This window comes from Oncorhynchus masou, chromosome 5 (genome assembly GCF_036934945.1).
Source record: "Oncorhynchus masou masou isolate Uvic2021 chromosome 5, UVic_Omas_1.1, whole genome shotgun sequence".
Classification (NCBI taxonomy): domain Eukaryota; kingdom Metazoa; phylum Chordata; class Actinopteri; order Salmoniformes; family Salmonidae; genus Oncorhynchus; species Oncorhynchus masou.
This window is the reverse complement of record NC_088216.1, coordinates 63,419,538-63,445,324: the sequence shown is the minus strand read 5'-3', so window position 1 is coordinate 63,445,324 and position 25,787 is coordinate 63,419,538. Positions and strand designations below refer to the sequence as shown.

General features: G+C 42.5%; 2 protein-coding genes across 8 annotated transcripts in view; both read right to left on the bottom strand.

Moving 5' to 3' along the window:
* LOC135540075 (chromodomain-helicase-DNA-binding protein 5-like) overlaps positions 1-17,523 on the bottom strand; it is a 50,660-nt gene extending 33,137 nt beyond the window's left edge. For 4 of the 7 annotated variants that reach the window (XM_064966413.1, XM_064966412.1, XM_064966410.1 and 1 more), the window contains exon 1: positions 15,545-15,936. In XM_064966413.1, coding sequence (XP_064822485.1) covers positions 15,545-15,611 — 67 coding nt within the window. In that variant the 5' untranslated portion in view covers positions 15,612-15,936. Of the gene's footprint in view, positions 1-15,544; positions 15,939-17,405 lie in introns of those variants that run through there. The other 3 variants (XM_064966414.1, XM_064966411.1, XM_064966409.1) reach the window with 3 other exon arrangements.
* A 698-nt stretch (positions 17,524-18,221) lies between these two features.
* On the bottom strand, positions 18,222-24,983 carry LOC135540074 (large ribosomal subunit protein eL22). The gene is made up of 4 exons (XM_064966408.1): positions 24,912-24,983; positions 22,450-22,566; positions 19,816-19,940; positions 18,222-18,599 (listed from the first exon to the last, which is right to left on the bottom strand). The coding sequence occupies exons 1-4, from the start codon at positions 24,921-24,923 to the stop codon at positions 18,455-18,457; spliced, it is 399 nt and encodes a 132-aa protein (XP_064822480.1). The 5' UTR covers positions 24,924-24,983; the 3' UTR covers positions 18,222-18,454.
* Between the last annotated feature and the right edge of the window lie 804 nt (positions 24,984-25,787).

Here is a 25,787-nt window from a genome sequence, read left to right as displayed (position 1 = left end):
GTTCCCCTGTTCCACTCCGCGTAACAGACGGATTACCAGGATGTTTTTTTCAACCTCTCCCTGTCCGAGTCTGTAATACCAACAATATTTAAAGCAGACCACCATAGTACCTGTGCCCAAGAACACGAAGGTAACCTGCCTAAATGACTACCGACCCGTAGCACTTAAGTCTGTAGCCATTAAGTGCTTTGAAAGGCTGGTCATGGCTCACATCAACACCATTATCCCAGAAACACTAGACCCACTAGACCCACTCCAATTTGCATACCGCTCCAACAGATCCACAGATGATCCAATCTCTATTGCACTGCACACTGCCCTTTCCCATCTGGACAAAAGGAACACCTATGTGAGAACGCTATTAAGTTTGCCAATGACACAACAGTGATAGGCCTGATCACTGACAACGACGAGACAACCTATAGGGAAGAGGTCAGAGACCTGGCCGTGTGGTAGCAGGACAACAACCTCTGTAATGGTCTGGGTGTAGCTGGTGCAGAGGAGTCAGGCACAGGACAGCAGAGATGAGTAACACAAGTAACTTTACTCAAATATTCCAATAACATGACGTAATACTGAGCCCACAATAACGGACCGAACATACATAAAACAATCACGCACAAAAACCATGAGGAAAACAGATGATAATGAACATGTAATTGGGGAATTGAAACCAGGTGTGTAAAACAAAAAAAATGGAAAATGAAAAGTGGATTGGCGATGGCTAGAAGGCCGGTGATGTCGACCGCCAAACGCAATCCCGAACAAGGAGAGGGACCGACTTTGGCGAAAGTCGTGACACTCTCCCTCAATGTGGTCAAGACAAAAGAGATGATTGTGGACTACAGGATAAAGAGGACCGAGCACGCCCCCATTTTCATCAACAGGGCTGTAGTGGAGAAGATTAAGAGATTCATGTTCCTTGGTGTCCACATCACCAACAAACTAAGATGGTCCAAGCACACCAAGACAATCGTGAAGAGGGCACGATGAAACCTATTCCCCCTCAGGAGACTGAAAAGATTTGGCATGGGACCTCAGATCCTCAAAAGGTTCTACAGCTGTACCATCGAGAGCATGGTTGCATCACTGCCTGGTATGGCAACTGCTCGGCCTCCGACTGCAAGGCACTACAATGCGAACGGCCCAGTACATCACTGGGGCCAATCTTCCTGCCATCCAGGACCTCTATACCAGGCGGAGTCAGAGGAAGGCCCTAAAAATTGTCAAAGACTCCAGCCACCCTAGTCATAGACTGTTCTCTCTGCAACCACACAGCAAGCAGTACCGGAGCACCAAGTCTAGGTCCAATAGACTTCTATCCCCAAGCCATAAGACTCATGAACATCTAATCACAGGCTACCCAAACTACTTGCATTGCACCCCCCACTTTTACACCACTGCTACTCTCTGTTGTTATCATCTATGCATAGTCATGATAATAACTCTACCTACGGGTACATATTACCACAACTAACCCGTGCCCCCGCACATTGACTCTGTTACGGTACCCCCCTGTATATAGTCTTGCTATTGTTATTTTACTGCTGCTCTTGAATTAGTTGTTACTTTATTTCTTATCCAGATTTTTTAACTGCGTTGTTAGTTAGTGGCTTATAAGTAAGCATTTCACTGTAAGGTCTACAACTGTTGTATTCGGCGCATGTGACTAATACAATTTGATTTGGCGCATATTGATTAATAAAATAGCTCGCAGCTATTACTCAAAATGCTCTGTGATGTCTTCCAGAGGTGGCAGTCTAGTAACCAGCCTGGTGGCTGGCTGTGCGTATCTGACTGTGCCAGGTGTTGAGGGGGATCACTGTGGCACGTGTCAAAGGGCAGCTGGCACAAGGCCCTGTTTGAACCACAAACGTCCTGTTTGAACCAGGCTGCAGCCCAACTTCGCACACTGTGTCCACTTTAAAGCACGGACGGTGGGCAGGCAGTACCGCTCTGAACTTCCTGCAAGGGCTTGGCCACTGGACCGCTCACTTAGAGGGGAGATTCATGACCTTCTCCCTTGTTGAAAGTTCAGCATTTACAGAAAACGCATTGGGCCTCTCTCTTTGACAGGCTCCTTATAGAAATAACCAGTTAATGGTGCCCTGTGGAGAGTGACTTCAGGGTTCTCCCCTCATTGAGGTGTTTCTAGCCCACTCTAGTCATGTCTTGGGAAACACAAAAGTGAACTCACACACATGTACTCCAAAGTTTGGTCAATCTAGCAGCGGATATGCCGTCATAGCGTAGCATTCTGAATTGCAGACTGTAGGACTTCATGATACTCTGTAAGCCATCTTCTTACAAATCTGTGCAAGAAAATCTGTTTTGAGCAGTAGTCATTGACTGTAAGCTCACTTTCCTGCTCCTGGGTCTTGGAAGTTAGTGATAATAAATGGTGGCAGGGCAGTGTATATCTAAGGGTACAGAGTGATGGTGTGTGAGTGAGCTAGTTGTGTACTGTGAGACAATTCAGGGCAGCAGGAGCCTGGTCAGCAGGAGCCTGGTGGTGGCAGATGTAACAGAGCATTACAGCTCCTTATATATTTTGCTATTCTTGCTCACCCATTCATAAATATTATATGGTAGTAGTATATTATGACAGTGTAATTAGAACATATATGTGCAGTTGAACACAAATGTAGTGGTAACTAGTGTAAAAGGTGATGCTTGCCCAAGTATAATACACATTTACTCGGGCAAGCATCACACACACACACAGTTGGACAAAAAAAGGTGTCAGCTTTCACAGTGGAGCCTCCAAAAATAGCCCCACCAATCAGGGATGACTTTAGTAGGCACACAAAAGCCCATGATAATCTTTACATTTCAGAGAAGGATGAAACCATGAAAAAAAGAGATGCAGTAGAAACATGTAAAACTGAGACACAGGGGCAGTGCTAGTGACATGACAAATAAAATGTGACAATGGGAAGGACAACTGAATGATTTGACAGTGAGTGGTGATTGTATGGCTGTGACAGCTAACAGTGGAAGCTACTGTACTGTGGGTCCTCGGCTCTCCCTCCATGGCTTGTGGCCAATCCTGAAATTCCTTAAGACTGCTGTCAAGCCTGGCTGGGTCTATATGAAAAACACTCACATCAAAGTATCATGCACGGTTAACATGCTGCATGCAAAATTATACACCTGCTCATTCCATGACAGACTGACTAGGTGAAATCTATGATCCCTTATTGATGTCACTTATTGATCCACTTCAATCGGTGTCGATGTAGGGGAGGAGACAGGTTAAATAAGGATTTTCAATCCTTGAGACATGGATTGTGTGTGTGCATCCAGAGGGTGAATGGGCAAGACAAAAGCTTTAAGTGCCTTTGAACATGGTATGGTAGTTTCAGAGTGTCAAAAGCTGGAACGCTGCTGGGTTTTTCACACTCAACAGTTTCTTATGTGTATCAAGAATGGTCCGACAGCCAAAGGACATCCAGGCAAATGGGCCAGCATCCCTGTAAAATGCTTTTGACACCTTGTAGAGTCCATGCCAGACAAATTGAGGCTGTTCTGAGGGCAAAAGGGGGTGCAAGTCAATATTAGAACGGTGTTCCTAATGTTTTTTTCACTCAGTGTAGAACACACCGGGAGAAAATATATAAAACATATAAATAATCAACTTAAACATAACAAGAAGGATTCATTTAAATCACACATTTTCATAGCTATTTGCATGCATTTACACTTCGTTTTTAACCACAAGTCTTTGGTTATTGGCGTCGTGCATCAGTGATTGCGTTATCCCTCAGGATGTGGCTGTAATGGCGTTCTTCGTTTGTTGGAAGAGAGTCGGACCGAAATGCAGCGTGGTGGTTACTCATGTCTTTAATGAAGGAAAAACGGAACGATACATGAAATAACTAATAAATACAAAAACAACAAACGGAACGTGAAACCTATTACAGCCTATCTGGTGAACACTACACAGAGACAGGAACAATCACCCACGAAATACACAGTGAAACCCAGGCTACCTAAATACGGTTCCCCATCAGAGACAACAAGAATCACCTGACTCTGATTGAGAACCGCGTCAGGCAGCCAAACCTAAACTAAAAACACACCCCTAATCAACCACAATCCCAATGCCTACAAAAAACCCAATACGACAACATAATAACATAAACCCGTGTCACACCCTGGCCTGACGAAGTAATTAACTAAAACACAAAATACTAAGACCAAGGCGTGACAGAACCCCCCCCCCAAGGTGCGGACTCCCAGATGCACCTCAAAACCATAGGGAGGGTCCGGGTGGGCGTCTGTCCATGGTGGCGGTTCCGGCTCGGGACGTGGACCCCACTCCATTAATGTCATAGTTCCTCCCCTACGCGTCCTGGGATAATCCACCCTTGCCGCCGACCATGGCCTAGTAGTCCTCACCCAGTACCCCACTGGACTGAGGGGCAGCTCGAGACAGAGGGGCAGCTCGAGACAGAGGGGCAGCTCGGGACAGAGGGGCAGCTCGGGACAGAGGAAGCCCAGCACTGAGAGGAAGCCCAGCACTGAGAGGAAGCCCAACCAGGCAGTTGAATCCGGCAGATCCTGGCTGGCTGGCGGATCTGGAAGAGTCTGGTCGGCTGGCGGATCTGGAAGGGTCTGGTCGACTGGCGGATCTGGAAGGGTCTGGCTGACTGGCGGATCTGGAAGGGTCTGGCTGACTGGCGGATCTGGAAGAGTCTGGCTGACTGGCGGATCTGGAAGAGTCTGGCTGACTGGCGGATCTGGAAGAGTCTGGCTGACTGGCGGATCTGGAAGAGTCTGGCTGACTGGCGGATCTGGAAGAGTCTGGCTGACTGGCGGATCTGGAAGAGTCTGGCTGACTGGCGGATCTGGAAGAGTCTGGCTGACTGGCGGATCTGGAAGAGTCTGGCTGACTGGCGGATCGGATCCTGGCAGAGTCTGGCTGACTGGCGGATCCTGGCTGCTTCATACTGACTGACGGCTCTGGCTGCTGCATGCTGACTGGCGGCTCTGGCTGCTCCATGCAGATTGACAGCTCTGGCGGCTTCTTGCAGACTGGCAGCTCCTTGCAGACTTGCAGCTCCTTGCAGACTGGCAGCTCCTTGCAGACTGGCAGCTCCATGCAGACTGGCAGCTCCATGCAGACTGGCAGCTCCATGCAGACTGGCAGCTCCATGCAGACTGGCAACTCCATGCAGACTGGCAACTCCATGCAGACTGGCAGCTCCATGCAGACTGGCAGCTCCTTGCAGACTGGCAGCTCCTTGCAGACTGGCAGCTCCTTGCAGACTGGCAACTCCATGCAGACTGGCAGCTCCATGCAGACTGGCAGCTCCATGCAGACTGGCAGCTCCTTGCAGACTGGCAGCTCCATGCAGACTGGCAGCTCCATGCAGACTGGCAGCTCTGGCTGCTCCATGCAGACTCGCAGCTCTGGCTGCTCCATGCAGACTGGCAGCCCAGGCTGCTCCGAACAGGCAGGAGGCTCCGGCAGCGCTGTAGAGGAGGAAGGCTCTAGAAGCGCTGAACAGGCGGGAGACTCCGACAGCGCAGGAGTGGAGAAAGGCTCTGATAGCGCAGGAGAGGCGAGGCGCACTGTAGGCCTGATGCGTGGTGCTGGCACTGGTGGTATTGGGCCGAGGACACGCACAGGAAGCCTGGTGCGGGGAGCTGCTACCGGAGGGCTGGGGTGTGGAGGTGGTACTGGATAGACCGGACCGTGCAGGCGCACTGGAGCTCTTGAGCACCGAGCCTGCCCAACCTTACCCGGTTGAATACTCTCGGTTGCCCTGCCAGTGCGGCGAGGTGGAATAGCCCGCACTGGGCTATGTAGGCGAACCGGAGACACCGAGCGCGAGGCTGGTGCCATGTAAGCCGGCCCAAGGAGACGCACTGGGGACCAGATGCGTAGAGCCGGCTTCATGGCATTTGGCTCGACGCTCAATCTAGCCCAGAGTCGGACCGAAAAGCAGCGTGGTGGTTACTCATGTCTTTAATGAAGGAAAAACGGAACGATACATGAAATAACTAATAAATACAAAAACAACAAACGGAACGTGAAACCTATTACAGCCTATCTGGTGAACACTACACAGAGACAGGAACAATCACCCACGAAATACACAGTGAAACCCAGGCTACCTAAATACGGTTCCCCATCAGAGACAACAAGAATCACCTGACTCTGATTGAGAACCGCCTCAGGCAGCCAAACCTAAACTAAACACACCCCTAATCAACCACAATCCCAATGCCTACAAAAAACCCAATACGACAACATAATAACATAAACCCGTGTCACACCCTGGCCTGACGAAGTAATTAACTAAAACACAAAATACTAAGACCAAGGCGTGACAGTGGCTGGCAGACTATGTGCTAAAATTGCAAAGAACTCCTCTTTCTGAAGCTAAGCTGGTCTTAATTAAATTGTACCAATAGAAATCATTTTAAGGTACAGTATTTTGTGAGTCGGTTTGCTCCATAACACCCATGACTACAGTGCATTCGGAAAGTATTCAGCCCCCTTGACTTTTTCCACATTTTGTTACGTTACAGCCTTATTCTCAAATTCAATACATTTTTGTTTTTTTGTGATGCATTAGAATGATGGCGGTCACTGGAGGCCACTGTGTCCTTGGGGACCTTCAATGCTGCAGAAATGTTTTAGTACCCTTCCCCAGATCTGCGCCTTCTTTTGACCTCATGCCTTGGTGTTTGCTCAGACCTGCACTGTCAACTGTGTGACAGGTGTTATGTAGACAAGTGTATGTCTAATGAATTGAATTTACCACAGGTGGACCTCAATCAAGTTGTAGAAACATCTCAAGGATGATCAATGGAAACAGGATGTACCTGAGCTCAATTTCGTGTCTCATAGCAGAGGGTCTGAATACTTATGTAAATAATGTATTTGTATTTATTTTTTTATAAATTACCACAAATTTCTAAAAACCTGTTTTCACTTTGTCATTATAGGGTATTGTGTGTAGAATGATGAAGATTTATTTTTATTTCAGTCATTTTAAAATAAGTAAAGTACAAAATATGGAAAAAGTCAAAGGGTCTGAATACTTTCCGAATGCACTACACATAAAATAACCTTTTATGTATGCTCCAATGTCAAATGTTGTCGTAAATTATAATAATGTACATGTTTTTATGTAACAGGCTAAGGCTAATATCAGAGAGGAGCTCAGACATAGGCATTCTGTTATTTACGCTAATAAGTTGACCACACCGCTCGTAATGCGTGTGCGAGCGTTGCAAAATAAATTTTGAAATCTATGTTATTTAATTATTGCACCCACACTGCTCGCGAGCGTTTGCATTGCCAGGGGCTAAAATAGAGCTCCTTTCTATTTCTGACGTAGATTGCGCTGCAAATCCTGCCTCTCCCATCTCCTCACTGGATTATAGAAGCAGGTACCCACGTTTCATCTCCTCATTGGTTATACCCACGTGGGTGATTGAAAGACGAACTTCATTGCCGGTCGGTGTAGTAATACTATGAAAGTTTAGATGCCAATCACCATATAAATTCAAAGATGAAAAAGCCTGGAAGGAGGAGAGATGACTAGAAACGATTCGGTTGACCGTTTTATGTGTGGATTAATTGTCGGAGTACAGGACCTTGTGCATTTCAGGTAAAATAACAACCTAATGTTTATATCCCAGGACAAATTAACTAGCAACAGCAAGCTAGCTAAATAGGACAAATTAGCTAGCAAGTGCAAGCTAACTAGCTAAATTTCCATAAATGTTTAATGCTTTTCGACCTGTCCCCAAATTAATATAATTGGTTCAGAGTTGGTTTTGATATTTTAACCTGCATGTCGTGATCGTGTTTGGTGTAAGGGGACAAAATAGATTTATGCAAGATGGCGCACGCACACAGCTGGTTTGGGTTCCGTGTAAGCCTAGTGCAAACGTCAAACTATCCAGAGCATATACATAAACAAAGAAATCTATTTTTTAACAAAAAAACACAACATACAAAACCATTCACTGCACTGCTAGGCCTAATGCGAGGTTATTCTTTATTGCACCATGACAAACTGGTGCCATAACCAGCCAACCATTACACACTGATAGGCTAATGCAAAATGCAAGAGGGCATTTTAGTCTACCCTGGCTAAGGTTGCAAAGGGTCGATAAAACTTTACCAAGGACGTTAAGCCCGGGAATTTTGTGGATTTTGCTTAAATTCATCAAAAATGTTAGCTTATAACAGTGAACCTTTTTTGTGCGATACAAATAAGATAATTCTAGGTCTTGTGGCATATTTTGGTTAAACTATCATTCAATGGAATGGCAACACTCTGCATGCACAGTGCATTCTTCCATCATGTGCAGTGCACTCTTCCATCACATGTACACTTTATTCTCAAGATCTTGCACACTAATGAGATGCTATTAAGCATTAAGCATCTCCAATCCAAAATTAAATCTAGAATCGGCTTCCTATATCGCAATAAAGCATCCTTCACTCATGCTGCCAAACATACCCTCATAAAACTGACCATCCTACCGATCCTCGACTTCGGTGATGTCATCTATAAAATAGCCTCCAACACTCTACTCAACAAACTGGATGCAGTCTATCACAGTGCCATCCGTTTTGTCACCAAAGCCCCATACACTACCCACCATTGCAACCTGTACGCTCTCGTTGGTTGGCCCTCGCTTCATACTCGTCGCCAAACCCACTGGCTACAGGTTATCTACAAGTTTCTGCTAGGTAAATCCCCGCCTTATCACATCTCACTGGTCACCATAGCAGCACCCACTCGTAGCACGAGCTCCAGCAGGTATATCTCACTGTTCACCCCCAAAGCCAATTCCTCCTTTGGTCATCTTTCCTTCCAGTTCTCTGCTGCCCATGACTGGAACGAATTGCAAAAATCTCTGAAGCTGGAGACTCACATCTCCCTCACTAGCTTTAAGCACCAACTGTCAGAGCATTTTACAGATCACTGCACCTGTACTTAGCCTATCTACCTACCTCATCCCCATACTGGTATTTATGTATTTATTTTGCTCCTTTGCACCCCAGTATCTCTACCTGCACATTCATCTTCTGCCGATCTACCATTCCAGTGTTTAATTGCTATATTGTAATTACTTCGCCAGCATGGCCTATTTATTTCCCTAACTTACCTCATTTGCACTCACTGTATGTAGACTTTTTGTTTTCTTTTGTTCTACTGTATTATTGACTGTATGTTTTGTTTATTCCATGTGTAACTCTGTGTTGTTGTATGTGTCGAAATGCTACGCTTTATCTTGGCCAGGTCGCAGTTGCGAATGAGAACTTGTTCTCAACGAGCCTACCTGGTTAAATAAAGGTGAAATAAAAATTAAAATAAATAAATAATGAGCCGACACTACTACACTGTCTGAGCCAAGGACTACATGCTTTTTGGTAAGGTTTGATTACAATACTTGGTGGGGTGAATACATTTTATATGACATACATGATTTTTTGTTAACTAATAAATAGTAGACTACAGCAAAGTGTGTTTAAATCATTTCTAACTTAACAATTTCTGCTAGTTAGTTTTTGCTACCATGTTGGTTTTAGCTTGCTTGAGCCTGCTAACTGAGGAGTGTTAATTCACCTGTTTCCATGCACGTTTCATTTTAAAACATGTATCTTACAAAGGAGTTGTTTAATCTAACTGCTTAACTATTTAAAATTGTATATTTGGGTTATTTTACTCATTTTTTTCTCATCTTTAAAGGAAAATGCCACGGGCACTATCTGATGTGTGGAGACATTTCACTGCAGCTAATGTAGAAGGAAAAGCTGTGTACATTTGCAAATACTGTGCCAAATCATATGTGAAGAATGCAACAAAGATGCAGAATCATCTGGCCAAGTGCATAAAGTTCTCTTAGCGCTCACAACAAGCAACCTCTGACAAAAGTCGCTCTACTTCTATTCGAGTTGAAAATGATGAATCAGACACCTTATCGATAGCAACAGCTCATGGTCCCCCTGGAATCAGAGGTTTTGTTGACTCAATGGAGGAACATAGTCAGAGAAATGCTGATGAATGTTTTGCTCGAGCTGTGTATACAACTGGTTCACCTCTGATGCTCACAGGCAATGTGTATTGGAAGAGATTTCTGAATGTTCTTCGCCCAGCATACACGCCTCCAACCAGACATGCTTTTTCTACTCATTAGCTGGATACAGAGTTCAACAGAGTTCAAGTGAAGGTCAAGCAAATCACAGAGAAAGCAGACTGTATTGCAATCATCTCTGATGGGTGGTCGAATGTTCGTGGGCAAGGAATAATTAACTACATCATCTCCAACCCTCAACCAGTTTTCTATAAGAGCACTGACATAGGGGACAACAGACACACTGGTCTCTACATTGCAGATGAGCTGAAGGCAGCCATCAATGACCTTGGACCACAGAAGGTATTTGCACTGGTGACAGACAATGCAGCGAACATGAAGGCTACTTGGTCTAAAGTAGGAGTTCTACCCTCACATCACACCCATTGGCTGTGCTGCTCATGCATTGAATCTGCTCCTCAAGGACATCATGGCACTGAAAACAATGGATACACTCTATAAGAGAGCCAAGGATATTGTTAGGTATGTGAAGGGTCATCAAGTTATAGCAGCAATCTACCTCAACAAGCAAAGTGAGAAGAATAGGAGCACCACATTGAAGCTGCCCAGCAACATCCATTGGGGTGGTGTTATCATCATGTTTGACAGTCTCCTGGAGGGGAAGGAGTCTCTCCAATAAATGGCCATATCACAGTCTGCCAATATGGACAGCACCATCAAGAGGATCCTCCTGGATGATGTATTTTGGGAGAGAGTGGTAAGCAGCCTGAAACCTATAGCAGTAGCCATTGCACATATTGAGGGAAAGAATGCCATCCTGTCTGATGTTCAGACTCCGCTTGCTGATGTAAGAGAAAGAATCCGTACTGCCCTGCCCACTTCACTGTTGCTCCAAGCAATGTTGGACCCCAGTATGCTGGCAAGAGCATCCTGTCTGATGCAGAGATCAACAAGGCCTATGGTGTCATCACTACCGTGTCTCGCCACTTTGGCCTGGATGAGTGCAAGGTTCTTGGCAGTCGGGCAAAGTACACTTCCAAGTCATGCCAACATATCTCATCAGCCACCTGGTGGAAGGGACTTTGTGGATCTGAGGCTCTTTCCCCTGTTGCCTCCATCATCCTCCAAATCCCACCAACATCAGCCACCTCAGAGCGCAACTGGTCCTTGTTTGGGAACACACACACCAAAGCACACAACAGGCTGACCAATACAAGGGTTGAAAAATTGGTGGCCATCCGGACAAATTTGAGGCTTTTTGAGCCTGACAAAGAGCCATCCTTAACTAGGTTGGAAAGTGATAGTGAAGATGAGGTCTTAGAGTCTGATGTTCAATGGGTGGACATTGAGGAGGTTCAGGGAGAAGACATGGAAGCCTGAGAGAAAGAAAACCAAAGCTTTAGTTTCTAGACTATCATTTTACAGATGTATGTTGAAAAGATGCGATGGATCATTGGGGATCATTCCCTTTCTTTTGTTGTTCAGTGAAGTCATCCCATGTGAAGAGTCAACTCATTTAATTAAAGTTCAATTCTTAACTAAAATAGTTTTTTTTATTTCTATTGGAAGGATTTCATCATTTTCAATTATGTCTACTTATGATAAGGTAAAAGAATTATGTTTCTGTCTCCATATGATATGGTAAATATATCCAATGTAAAAAAACATCTACATTTAAATGGTATTAATATTAATTTGCATATATTTCCGTTATTTCCAATATATTCCCGTTAATTCCCACAGAAAGTTTCCACCTCTGAATATTCCCCAAAATGTGCAACCCCAGCCCTGGCTGCTAATCCAGTAGTAAATCATCTGGGGCCTGGAGCTATCTGGAGGAGAAAAACTATGAATGCAATGATTGTATTGAGTGAACTGACATGGTGGAATAAAAAGGCAGGCTCCTGGCCTGGACCATTCCTGTAAGGTACTTCATCACATCACCCCTGGCCTGACACTGGCTCCCCAGATATTTAGGACCTGGTTGACTGCCATGGATGGAGAAATTGATAAACCAGGCTCAGGGGGCACCCTATTTAACTAGCAGTGTAAATAAGAGATGAGTTGATGGGTTTAAAGATGTCATCTACCATGCTCTCACCATGTTAAGGTTTGGAGGGTTCACATGGGGCGCGTTCAGTAGGACGCAACATTTTTGAATGTTCAAATAGAAATTGGCTATGTAGAACAAACACGCCTCTCTTACATGAAGAATAAGGAATCACATTGGCTTTATTCATGGTATTTCTATCTCCATCATTCTAAAACATTTGGCAACTGAACATGGCCATGGTCTTGAGTGCATTCAAAAGTGTAGGTTTACAGACCATCCAACCTGACAGAGCTTAAGAGGATCTGCAGAGAAGAATGGGAGAAACTACCCAAATACAGGTGTGCCAAGCTTGTAGCGTCATACCTAAGAGGACTCGAAGCTGTAATCATTGCCAAAGGTGCTTCAACAATGTTCTAAGTAAATGGTCTGAATGCTTATTAAGTAAATGTCATATTTCAGCTTTTTATTTTGAATAACTTTGCAAAATTGTCATTATGGGGTATTGTGTGAAGATCGATGAGAATATATATATTTTTTAATCCATTTTAGAATAAGGCTGTAACATAACAAAATGTGGAAAAAGTCAAGGAGTCTGAATACTTTACAAATGCACTGTATATTTATTATTTTATATAATTTTCATTCTTGGACATAAGACTGTAAAATCACCAGGAAATGAGCTCATAGTGATTTTAATTTAGGAAATCTGTTCAAGTATTCCTACACATTAATAGAGAAGCATCCTAATGTAATCAAGGTTTGAAGTTAGGTTTTTTCAAATACTACAGTGCCTTCAAAAACTATTCCCACCCCTTTACTTTATCCCACATTTTTGTTGTATTACAGCTGATTTTAAAATTGATTAAATGGAGTTTGTCACTGGCATCCACACAATACCCAATCATGCCAAAGTGGAATTGTTTTTTTCGAAATGTTTACAAATTAATAAAAAATGATAAACTGAATTGTCTTGAGTCAATACATATTCAACCCTGTTATGGCAAGCCTAAATAAGTTCTCAAGTAAACATTTGCTTAACAAGTCAAATAATAAGTTGCATTAACTATTTTTTAATTGCCTACCTAATTTCTGTAGCCCACACATACAATTATCTGTGAGGTCCCTCAGCAGTGAATTTCAAAGACAGACTCAACCACAAAGACCAAAGAGGTTTTCCAAAGAAGGGCACCTATTGGTATATGGGTAAAAAATAAAAAAGCAGACATTGAATATCCATTTGAGCATGGTGAAGTTATTAATTACACTTTGGATGGTGTATTGGGCTCCCGAGTGGCTCAGCGGCTATAAGGCACTGTATCTCAGTGCTTGAGGTGTCACTACAGACACCCTGGTTCGATTCCAGGCTGTATCACAACCGGCCATGATTGGGAGTCCCATTAGGGCGGTGCACAATTGGCTAAGCGTCATCCGGCTTTGGCGGGTATAGGCCATCATTGTAAATAATAATTTGTTCTTAACTGACTTGCCTAGTTAAATAAAGGTTACACATCAAAGTCATTAGAAAGATACAGGCTCCCTTCTTAAGTCAGGTGCCGGAGAGGAAGGAAACCGCTCAGGGATTTCACCATGAGGCCAATGGTGAAGTTAAAACAGGTAGAATATAATGGCTGTGATAGGAGAAAACTGAGGATGGATCAACGACATTATAGTTACTCTACAATACTAACCTATTTGACAAGAGTGAAAAGAAGCAAGCCTGTACAGAATAAAAAATATTCCAAAACATGCACCCTGTTCGCAACAAGGCACTAAAGTAATACTGCAAAACAATGTGGCAAAGCATTCAACATTTTGTCCTGAATACGAACTGTTAAGTTTGGGGCAAATCCAATATAACATATTCCCGAGTAACACTCTCCATATGTTCAAGCATAGTGGTGGCTGCATCATGTTATGGGTATGCTTGTAATCGTTAAGGTCCGTGGAATTTTTCAGAATTGAAAAAAAAGGTACTGAATTGAGCTAAGCACACGCAAAATTCTAGAGGAAAACCTGGTTCAGTCTGCTTTCCACCGGACACTGGAAGATGATTTCACCTTTCAGCAGGACAATAACCTAAATCAGAAGGCCAAATCTACACTGGAGTTGCACACCAAGAAGACATGAATAATCTTGAGTGGCCGAGTTCCAGTTTTGACATAAATCTACTTGAAAATCTATGACAAGACCTGAAAATGGTTGTCTAGCAATAATCAACAAACAATTTGACAGCGCTTGAAGAATTTTGAAAAGAATAATGGGCAAACAATCCAGGTATGGAAAGCTCAGAGACTTACCCAGAAAGACTCACAACTGTAATCGCTGCAAAATGAGCTTCTACAACGTGTTAACTCAGTGGTGTGAATACTTATGTAAATTAGATATTTCTGTATTTAATTTTCAATAAATTAGCAAGCATTTATAAAAACATGTTTTCACTTTGTCATTGTGCGGGGGTATTGTGTGTAGATGGGTTAGAAAAAAAATAGATATATTTAATCCACATTTGAATTCAGACCTTAAAAACAAAATGTGGAATAAATCATGTGGTATGAATACATTCTTTCGGCACTGTTTGGGATTATTGCGGTCAATTAGCAGTGTACAAATGATTTACAACTATATTCTGGTCCCCTGACCATCCACTCAAGGAAAAATCTGCCCATGGCTGAATGGAATGGGGGCCCCTGCTCTAAACTATTGTTTTCCTGTTACACGTGTTTTCATAGTCACAGCCCAGCACCTCTGCGGCCACTGCTGACTTTGGACAAGAGCCTCAAAACAATTGGGACACAGCTGCACAATTTTTGATAACGGGGCAGTAGCACCTGGGTGAGATGGGACGTTTATTGATATTAATTTATAGACAACGAATACCTTTTATTCAGCTGTCACAGCATGTGATCGATCGGTGCAACTTCTGACCTCATAAAGAAACAATAAAAAACAGTATATGGTAAGAGCATAAAACGGTGCACCAACAAAATTGTGCATGTGCCTAAATCTAATAACAAAAATCAAGTAGCCTATCTATGCTGATCGCAGTCAAAGTAAAATGGAGTTCGGTGGCCTAACATCGGAGGTTTTCATATATTTTTTTCACACGAACGCACTGATGCCTGCCTGCGGCTGTTCTTTTCTCGGACCGGGTCATTTCTGTAGGCTACCACAGATGGCGGCTTTTTATTCGGCCATATCATATCATCATTTGAAGATGACACATTGGCGACCCCTGCAAACCTGTGCCCGAGGAAAACGGGTAGTACTAAAATAATAAATTGGAATGCTTACTGCACCCCACCCCTCCTCTTTTCTCCTAGAACGTGGGGCAAGCCCTTTCCCCCACATTCAACTAGGCGTATAGCAGCGCAAAATATATTCAGGGCAGAAACTCCCCCTCCCCTTACTTCATTCCCTCACCTGGTATCTCGTCTTCAAAATCCATGTCGTCTTGTCCCTCGTCTTCATTGCTTAACGACCCAGGCATCTTTATCGCATACAAAAAAAAACCTCTCTGAAAGTTAACCCTGAAAATGCCACTGTTCACCTCTTCGTGCCTCCCGGAAAATAATTGTATGATACTTGTGTAAATACCATTTATTTTCAAGAAAGATGGCTTCCTTCTTTTTGTTGGGAAAAATCTGTTTCCTTTTCCACTCTTCACTATCTAAGTCCTCCAGTCTGAATATAAGAAAGACAAAAATGGAACACATGCCCAAATTGTGACGTCTGGTCTGTTGCCATGACAATCCATCCCATAATTTTCACCACAACTAGTTAGGCATGCTCCCCTAGTTACTACTTTTACTAGTCGTGAGCAGTGCTGCAAGTAGCAATGCCACTGTGTGCACCACCAGCCTGTCGCTTTGCCCATTTTCCCAAGCAAGTCCAAAGAAATTGAGGTTACACCAGGGTATGGGGAGTGGGGGATTCAATCCCCTCGCGAGTCCCCACTTTGCATGTCGTTCCAAATGGATTCAATGCAACGTAATCATGTATCCAGTAAGACAATCGATCTAAGTCAAACTGGGTTTGAATAACCGCCAAAATTACGTTGTTTAACGATAATTATATCGATTTTAGGTAGCGGTAATTTTGGCTATATTGTATCTTGATTGATGCGTGCCGAAGTGCGAATATTACGAAGTAAATAATCAGCTAGCCTACATTAGAGAGGGTATTCGTTCGTGACATTGTAGCCTAGAGTAGATTTGGTTAAATTGCAATTTCAAGTATAGTAGTCCATTTCCTTTAGGTTTTAGAAAGTATTTAGCAAAGGCATGCATTCAACAAACTTCCTTTCACTGGCAAGAAATACAGTTTATTGGCAAGTGTGCAGCCTGTGCAGTCGCTTGCTTGAATAGTTGTCAAGGTTACCACCGCGGGAACAAGACGCTCGTGTGATCAGACCAGAGTTTCTAAACCCATAGGTCCAACATCGCGATACTTCCGGGAAAGCTTGTGAAGCAGTCGGCAGAACAGGGTTTGAGAAGTCAATGAGAGAAGCGACACATTCTTCCTTAGTTCATTTTCTTGAAATATAAAAGTCACATTGATTCAAGACAATGTTTTAAGTGCCTGAACTTGATATTACCTCGTGAAAGTAGGAAGCGCTCTCATCCATTTATATGCAGATATATGCAGATAGTATTATACTCAGCTAGCCCCTCCCAGGATTTTGTGTTAAACTCGCCACAACAAAGCTTTCTTAGTCTAACAAGCTTTCTCTGCCCTTAACCTTGTTCTGAACACCTCCAAAACAAAGGCCATGCGGTTTGGTGAGAAGAATGTCCCTCTTTTCCGGTGTGATTACCACCTCTGAGGGTTTTTAAGAGCTTGAGGTAGTCACTTCATACAAGTACTTGGGAGTATGGCTAGACGGTACACTGTCCTTCTCTCAGCACATATCAAAGCTGCAGGCTAAGGTTAAATCTAGACTTGGTTTCCTCTATCGTAATCGCTCCTCTTTCACCCCAGCTGCAAAACTAACCCTGATTCAGATGACCATTCTACCCTTAATAGATTATGGATACGTCATTTATAGATAGGCAGGTAAGGGTGCAGCTAGATGTTCTTTACCATTCGTCCATCAGATTTGCCACCAATGCTCCTTATAGGACACATCACTGCACTCTATACTCCTCTGTAAAGTGGTCTTCTCTGTATACACGTCACAAGACCCACTGGTTGATGCTTATTTATAAACCCTCTTAGGCCTCTCTCCCCTTCCTGATATACCTACTGCAGCCCTCATCCTCCACCCTTTCGGCCACACACATACCTGGGTCGCTCCTCTTTCCAGTTCGCTGCAGCTAGCGACTGGAACGAGCTGCAAAAAAACCACAATCAAACTGGAGTTTTATCTCCATCTCTTCATTCAAAGACTTAAATCATGGACACTCTTACTGGAAAGTGTGGCTGATTCACGTGATGTATTGTCTCTACCTTGCCCTTTGTGCTGTGGTCTTTGCCCAATCATGTTTGAACCATGTTTTGTGCTGCCACGCTGTTGACTTTACGTCTCTTTTTTATGTAGTGTTTTGGTGTCTCTCGCCGTGATGTGTTTTGTCCTATATTTTTATTGAATCCCCCTTCCCCACATGAAACCCTTTGCCTAGGCCGTCATTGTAAATAAGAATTGGTTCTTAACAGACTTGCCTGGTTATATAAAATAGACAAACGTTTTCATTTTCTTCTGAGTGACTGACGGGATGCACATGCGCAACTCGTTGCGAAACGACCAAATGACGTGTTTCTGCGCATGTGCCTAGCCAGCCAACGTCACCATGACATCGTCTGCAGGCATGATCAGCGATTTCTTTTGGAGAAAGAAACCGAGTTTTTGGAGTTTCTAGATAATTTAAACCATCTTTGCCCATACACTATGGTTGGACCACATAAAACGAAGGAAGCGTCATTTTAGAGCCCGCCATTTATCTAAAAGCAGATTCAAGAAGTAATTTCAGCCAACACACACTACTATTTGAAGCATTAATTGATAAATGGAATCATTATTTTTATGTACAAACACACAACTAAATCTGAATGCAAATCAACTGTCAGTTTCAAGGTTGAATGTTGTCAAAGTAGAAAGCTGTTGGTAACAAATACATTTATTGCTTGCAATATTTCCCCAGACAACTCCATGTAAACACAGAGCACAAACATTTTTGCATGATAAAGAATATGGGCTTTCAAGTCTAACCAGCGCATTGCAAGAGTAGGTACACCTTTTCAAACGTGCAGGTTTAGTCTCAAATCAGCAAATAAAACCATGTGAGAAGCTTTCGTTCCTTTGAAATTTTATTGACAAAAGACAGTGGCATGGATTTAATCTTCGTCCTCCTCCTCCTCTTCATCCTGGTTGATCTGGAAGTAGCGCAGTTCATAACTCTCCTTGGTGTTGGCCACCACACGCAGCCAGTCCCTCAGGTTGTTCTTCTTCAGATACTTCTTGGTCAGATATTTCAAATACCTGTCAGAAAGGAGAGGAAAGACCAGCAGTGTCAGCAATGTAAAAACCATTGAAAATTACATTGTGACAAAGGTGTACTGTACATTTGTTAGATTTATATTTTGAGAACTCATCAGAAAGTGCAATTAGGACAAAATGACATGCAGAACATTGAATCAACTCCATGTTTAACTTTTCTATCTGCAATTTTCTAAACAATTTGCACCCCCATAACAAATCAGGACTCCCTCGTCACAATTGAAACATCAATGTGAGGACCCCCCCCCCCTCCGTAAACAATTGTTGGAAAATTGCTAAATGTCCTAACTGACTTGCAAAAACTATAGTTTGAATAACAAGACTTTTGTGGAGTGGTTGAAAAACTATTTTAATGACTCCAACCTAAGTGTATGTAAACTGACTTCAACTGTACCTTTCCGAACTGCCTGTCATCGGGGGATGCGAAAGAACTGCCTGATCCCCAATTTTGTTTTTAAAGCAACTTTGAGATTGTTCTTGTTATGAAAAGCACAATATAAAAAAATCCATGATTATAAATTTCCAATTATTTACCAGGTTGGGGGGGGGGTTGCTAGTGTTCTATAATTTCATGTCATATAGGGTTAAATATCGCTTCAGTCGGTGCTTAAGAATCAATGAATGTCTGAGGATACATGGTGACATGGAAAAAAAAAAATTAATAGAACTGACAAAAATCATGTTCACAGCTGGATACATTGATCAGATCACAGCATCTCCACTTGTGGAAATAAAACTGACTGAAGTCCAAAAATAACATGCGTTCTATCCATGTCGCTTAACTTTTTCTATTCATGTACATCTCAGTCCGCCTAATGTTAGTAATTTTATGAGCCTCAGACCTTATTTCAAACGCTAATCACTTTAAAAGCACTTCAAATAATTAATTATACATGGATTTGCTCCAGACTGTCCATCAGACAAAACAATAAAACCAATAAAGGCCTAACATCGATTACAAAACAGTGACATGACCCCATAACAGGAAGCAACATGGAAAACATCACATAAAGCAAAAGACAGCTCCAACTTCCTAATTGAACAAGTGAAAATGCAATAACCCTTACATGCATAACTGTGGAGACAAACCAAGTCCCTCCATCAGACAACAACATAAAATGGCAAGTGATGTTGCTCGGCACATCACATTGCAAGCAGGGCATTTCAAAAGATTAATCCAATCTAGATTTAAACATACCTTTTGGAGAAGGGCACTTCAGAATTCACAGCGATTTTGCTCTTGCTCCTCTCAATGGACACCACACCACCACCCAGGTTCCCAGCTTTACCGTTGACCTTGATGCGCTCCTGCAGGAATTGCTCCTAACCAACAAGACCAAAGGTGTATTTTAGGACAGTCTTTCTCCCAAATATGGATACTAGCTGTAATGACTGCTACATACTGCTGCAAATATTCTGTCAATATAATTTACATGTTAAACATTTAGTAGACGCTCTAATTCAGAGGAATTTAGTTAACGCATTTAACTGTAGTTAGCATGACTATATGTGGTTGTCGTACCTAACAGCAAAATCAGTGCAAATAAGAGAAGACAAGTACAAGTGTCATTGCAACTATCAGGATACGTCGGGCACCCCCAGAACACTTTGGGGCTAACCAAGAGTCAATGTATAATTTGAACCCTGACCCCCATTAAATAAGGCCCAGATGTAGAGTCACCTTGCATTAATGCTAGCCACAAATGGCATTCACGTTTCACAACTGTAATAACCTGGGCCCGAGCTGACCAACAAACAATATGTTAGTCCAAAATACTGATACATCATAACGTAAAACAAATATTTTATTAAAGTAAATAAATTATGGTTAGTAAGTGAACCAGTAATGGGCAGTCACCACCATCAGATATGGTGTTATTACAGCAGTCAACCCACAAAAATAATTGAAACCAAAAAACGTGATTATTTGTTTATAATCCAACCGAAACCAACCTCAAAAACCCCTAATCGCTCAGCACTAATCTGAATCCTAATTGCCTGCGGTGTAATACACCAACTGCAAAATATCATACCCCACTACCCATTACAGTTGTAGCGTAACTACATTGAAGACAGGCCAGTATCAGCATAACGTGGATAAACCAGGAGTATCTGGATTATGAATCATTTGTGCCATGCAATGTTTACATCGAAATAATAGGGCCCTTCTCTAGTAATAAAGACATTTAATAGGATATTGTAGTGAAAAAAATAAAAAATACAATCAATAGTTACATTTCGGCGATATTATTATGGCGTTAGGTTGACGCAACAATGGATTCTACCCCCCAAAATATATTTTTCTCCCCATGAAATGTTAATAACATGCTTGTCAAAATAGATAACTAATTTGAAAACATTATTGTGGCAGTTGTTACCCATGTCTAACAATCCCAATACTGTGCTTTATGATATTAACATGATATGAGCCCAAATGTAAAGCAGGTGCCGTGCTTAGAACATTCAGATCTGTGGGACTGCCCAATTTGTGAAACTTGCCAAATCTGTTTTCATATTTGCGATGAGTATTCCCAAACATACCACAGTAAGACCGATGCAACATTGTATTTCCAAGAAGTGTGGGAAAGTCCTGAGGGTGTTTCAAGTCATAGGACATATTTTGACAGAAATATGAAGTAAAGGTTTTCATCACTACTGTCATTCAAATGTTATCAGAGACAAAACAAACAGAAAGTTACAAAGTAGAGCTTAGTAGCTAAAGTTTGATATATGGGTTGTCGGGGATGGGTCCAAATTCATGTTTTACAACCCCCACATCCATGATGAATGCTAGTGCCCCACGCCGTTTGCTGAGGCTACAACCCAGACGAGATGCAGTGTGGTGCAAAATTAGCTGTAAGTGGCAAATTTTGTGATTGACGTTTTATTCTTTCAAGTAAAAACTACTAGAATTCAGTGGCAAAAGCACTACAAATAGATAAAAACATAGCTACATACCAGTGAATTGTGTCCCATAGCTAAATAACACATTGCAAATGTGTCCCATCTGTGCAACTGGCTAGCAGGCCTCTGTGCCTAGGCTAATTACTTAATGCAGTTTATCCTCCCATCACCGGAGTAACTCATCAACACCAAAAATAACATTACAATTAGGGCTGTGCCAGTCTTGGAATTTGAGGTCACGGTAATTGGCCAGGCCAATGAACACTGTCACCGACATAACCATTCGGGGGTGGTTCTTCAAAGAGAAGAGGCCATAATGAGAGAAATAATGTAGTCTAAGCTACTGAAAATGGGCCTTTCACAAGATTACATCATGACAGGAGTGTTTGATTCATATTAGATAGGCTACTTTAGGAAACTTTCTGAATGGACATATAGGCCAATAGAGAGCATCAGCGAACTCACACCCCTGTAAAATCAGTTTTGATTAGTCTTTAAATTAAAAAACATTCCGTATTGTCCACTTAATACATTAGCGCATTATAGGCCTCAGAGCCAGAACAACCTTGACTGCTGTTGAATAATGCTCATGAAACATGGGACCAACACATGGGTAGGTAGCATTAGCTAGTGCTAGTCGGCTGTGCCTGTGACAAAACACTGGTATTTTTCATCTCAAGGCTTGTTCTTCATCTTTTTAAAATAGGGAGCCAACGTGTTTACAGAACTTATTTCCATGACTGATCAAAAATAATTTTTCATCTCTTTGCAACAGTGAGCAATTGTTTGGAACGTCACTCGCAATAATAGTATCGAATCGCAAGACATATAGAATAGTGAGAAACGCAATAATATCATATTGTGAACTTCGTGGCAATTCCCAGCCCTAGGATATTGCATGTTATTTTCTCTAACATTGGCCACTTACAAAGTTGGCAGCATCCATGATGCCATCCTCCACTGGGTGAGTGCAGTCCAGGGTGAACTTCAGGACCTGCTTCTTCTTCTTGCCACCTGTTTTGGTCTTTTTGATGACCTGCTTCTTCTGTCAAGACATTGCAGAGGGGCTAACGTTATTCCAAATGACTTGATAAATACATTGTCATGCAAAGGAAATCGATTACCATTTAAGAACCAAACGGAACAGGGAGGGACTGACCCGAATTTGTCCAATAGAAACTTGTTTCTGTTGCAAAACGATTTCTGTTTGGAGTAAATATTTTTACTCCAAACAGTTGGCATGATGAATACACCACTGGCAGTTTCGTTTAAGTATCTAACGTGCTAGCAGTGTTTAACATTTATTTTATCTTTATTTAACTAGGCAAGTCTGTTAAGAACAAATTCTTATTTACAGAAGCAATTTCTGCCAATCTGCATATTGTACTGTCTTTGGTGCTTGGTTGTTAAAAACAGGAAGAGGCGAAGCGAGAGGGATAACTGGGCTCAAAATCATTCTCCAGCAGGTGTCGGTATTTCCCGCTCACCAAGCTAGGAGTTTTTGTATGGAAGTCAATGAGATGGTGTTGAATTTGGTCAACTATAAAAATAAATCTTACAATTTGTAATTTAGCAGACTTAATTAACAGTAGTGAGTGGATAATTTTTGTTGTGCTGGTGCCCTGTGGAAATCGAAACCACCCCCTGGTGTTGCAAGCGCCATGCTCGCCAAACTGAGCCACATGGGTCTTATTTGATCTAATAGAAGTTGTGATGCATAGGTTTTTATGAATGTACTGATATAATTAGGCCAGGTAACATTCTGGAAACTTTTAGGTACACATCTACCTGCCCTCTCATGGGCTAGAATTGTCCCTAGATCTTGCCTCCTTACTGCTTTCTATTTTTGAAAACATTTATTTCCATTGTTATATCAGCCATTTTTTTTTATTATTTTACCTTTATTTAACCAGGCAAGTCAGTTAAGAACAAATTCTTATTTTCAATGACAGCCTGGGAACAGTGGGTTAACTGCCTGTTCAGGGGCAAACGACAGATTTGTACCTTATCAGTTCGGGGGTTGAACTCGTAAACTTCCGGTTACTAGTCCAACGCACTAACCACTAGGCTACCCTGCCACCCTGGGGTAGCCTTGACAATAATATAATGGATAATCTGTTTTCAAAACTAGCTAACTTGGTGTGTGTTATCAAACTGGCTAGGGCCCGGTTTCCCAAATGCTTAAGTATATTGTTAGAACTGTTGAGCTCCACGCATTATTCCCATCAGTTTGTGCATATATTATATTTTGTAACGTTTCTGTTCATTTTGGTGTTCCTGCAAGTTCTACTCCCAAGTGGTGCAGCGGTAGCACTCTAGCACTGCATCTCAGTGCTAGAGGTGTCATTACAGAACCTGGTTCGATCCCGGGCTGAATCACAAAAGGACATAATCTGGAGTCATAGAGCGGCGCATAATCATAGAGCGGCGCACAATTTGCTCAGCTTTGTCCGGTTTGGCCGCCATTGGAAATAAGAACTCGTTCTTAACTGACTTGCCTAATTAAATAAAAAGGTTTTTCGTGTGGTCGTGCACAGCCAAAATTTGGCCAGTCAAGTACCCAAGTTTGCTGGATAAAGTTGGATAGTTACTTCCAGTCACAAATGAGAGAACACCTCACTGACCATTTTACCAGCCCTAGCAGAGCTGGTTTGGCTGTTTACAGCTTTGGTGAGCAATTGTACTGCTGGCAACAATTTAATCACGTTTCAATGCTACATTTACTGACACCGGCCATATTCAACGGGTGTTGCACGTTCGTAAATTAATCAGTTATTTTCCGCTCTGGCACTCAAACGAGTGCGCTCTGAAATCGGAGTAGATCGCCAGAGTGACTATACGAACGCACCCTTAGATTAATACAGACTATTTTGAGGACGTATATTACGAACTACGGTGCCCAATATGGACATGGTATTATTGCCGGTTCTTTCTCGTTTTTCAAGCGAAAGTCTCAGATCTTAAATTAAGTATGCGAGCACACTCGTCTGGTTCGCCTAACCAAATTCGAACCGACACATGCTGACTGACGCTTTTGAGAAACCGGGCCCAACGTTATTTGTATTAATTTTAAAAGTGACATTAATCGGATTGTATTTAGCCCGACAACTTCTATCTAGTGCATTGCCAGCTGGTGTGCCGATGGTTCACGTTTAAGATAACAGTTGCCGAATAGCTAGGTAACGCATAAACTAAATTGCTACAACGTGGTTCATTGGGTGCAGGCCCAACTGGTAAACAAAGCCATTTATTGGTACTCCTTTACTTATTTGGCCTCACGGAAACACAGTCCAATATGGATTTATTACGTGCACATGAAGTACAATAAACGACAGACAATAAAAACATAATATAGATAGCTATACAACATATTTCACCGTGAGTACTCACAATCGGAGCCATGTTGGCCAACGATTCTTGTCCAGAAAGGAAGAGGCGGGGTTTATTACAACCCTATATCCGGTCTAGATAAATAGATTAAATCCATGAATCGGGGATAGATTCGGCCAGGAGATATTCTTTGCCCCAGTTTGAGTGAGATGTTTCTGACTTAGTTTTCTTATCATTTTATTTATTTTTCTGCTTGAAAGTATTATTTTGGCAAAGCAGTTGTATCGTCTTTCTACACTTCAACTGTGTATCAGCTGAAATCATCTTGGAACCCAATTTTGAGAGTAGGACTACTCCACAATTATTATAGAGTCAACAGGCATATGTGGGCTACAGCAGAGCCATATGCTTATAGAGTTCTAAATACATGGCTCCGGGCTACAGGTATTCACTAAATTGTTTAGATTTAGGGTCCTCAAAAGGTTCTACAGCTGCACCATCAAGAGCATCCTGATTGGTTGCATCACTGCCTGGTATGGCAACTGCTCTGACTCCGGCCGCAAGCCACTACAGGGGGTAGTGCGTACGGTCCATTATATCACTGGTGCCAAGCTTCCTGCCAACCAGGACCTTTATACCAGATGTTGTCTCAAAGGAAGGCCCAAAAAAATTGTCAAAGAAAAAGAATTGCTCTCAAATGGTGCAACTGTAGAATATTGAGGATCTGAGGACCCATGCCAAAGCTTTTCAGCCTCCTGTAGGAGAAAAGGTGTTGTTGTGCCTTCTTCACGACAGTGTTGGTGTGTTTCGACAATGATAGATCCGTAGTGATGTGGACACCGAGGAACTTGAAGCGCACTACTCTCAACCACAGCCTTGTGGAAGTTGCAGCAGCCCTGTGCTCAGCCCTCCGTTTCCTGTAGTCCAAGATCAGCT

Coding starts and splice junctions, on each gene's coding strand:
- LOC135540074 (XM_064966408.1), bottom strand. Junction 19,941..22,449: donor TCATGGATGCTGCCAACTTT/GTAAGTGGCCAA, acceptor CTTGTTGGTTAG/GAGCAATTCCTGCAGGAGCG. Junction 18,600..19,815: donor GAAGTGCCCTTCTCCAAAAG/GTATGTTTAAAT, acceptor CCTTTCTGACAG/GTATTTGAAATATCTGACCA.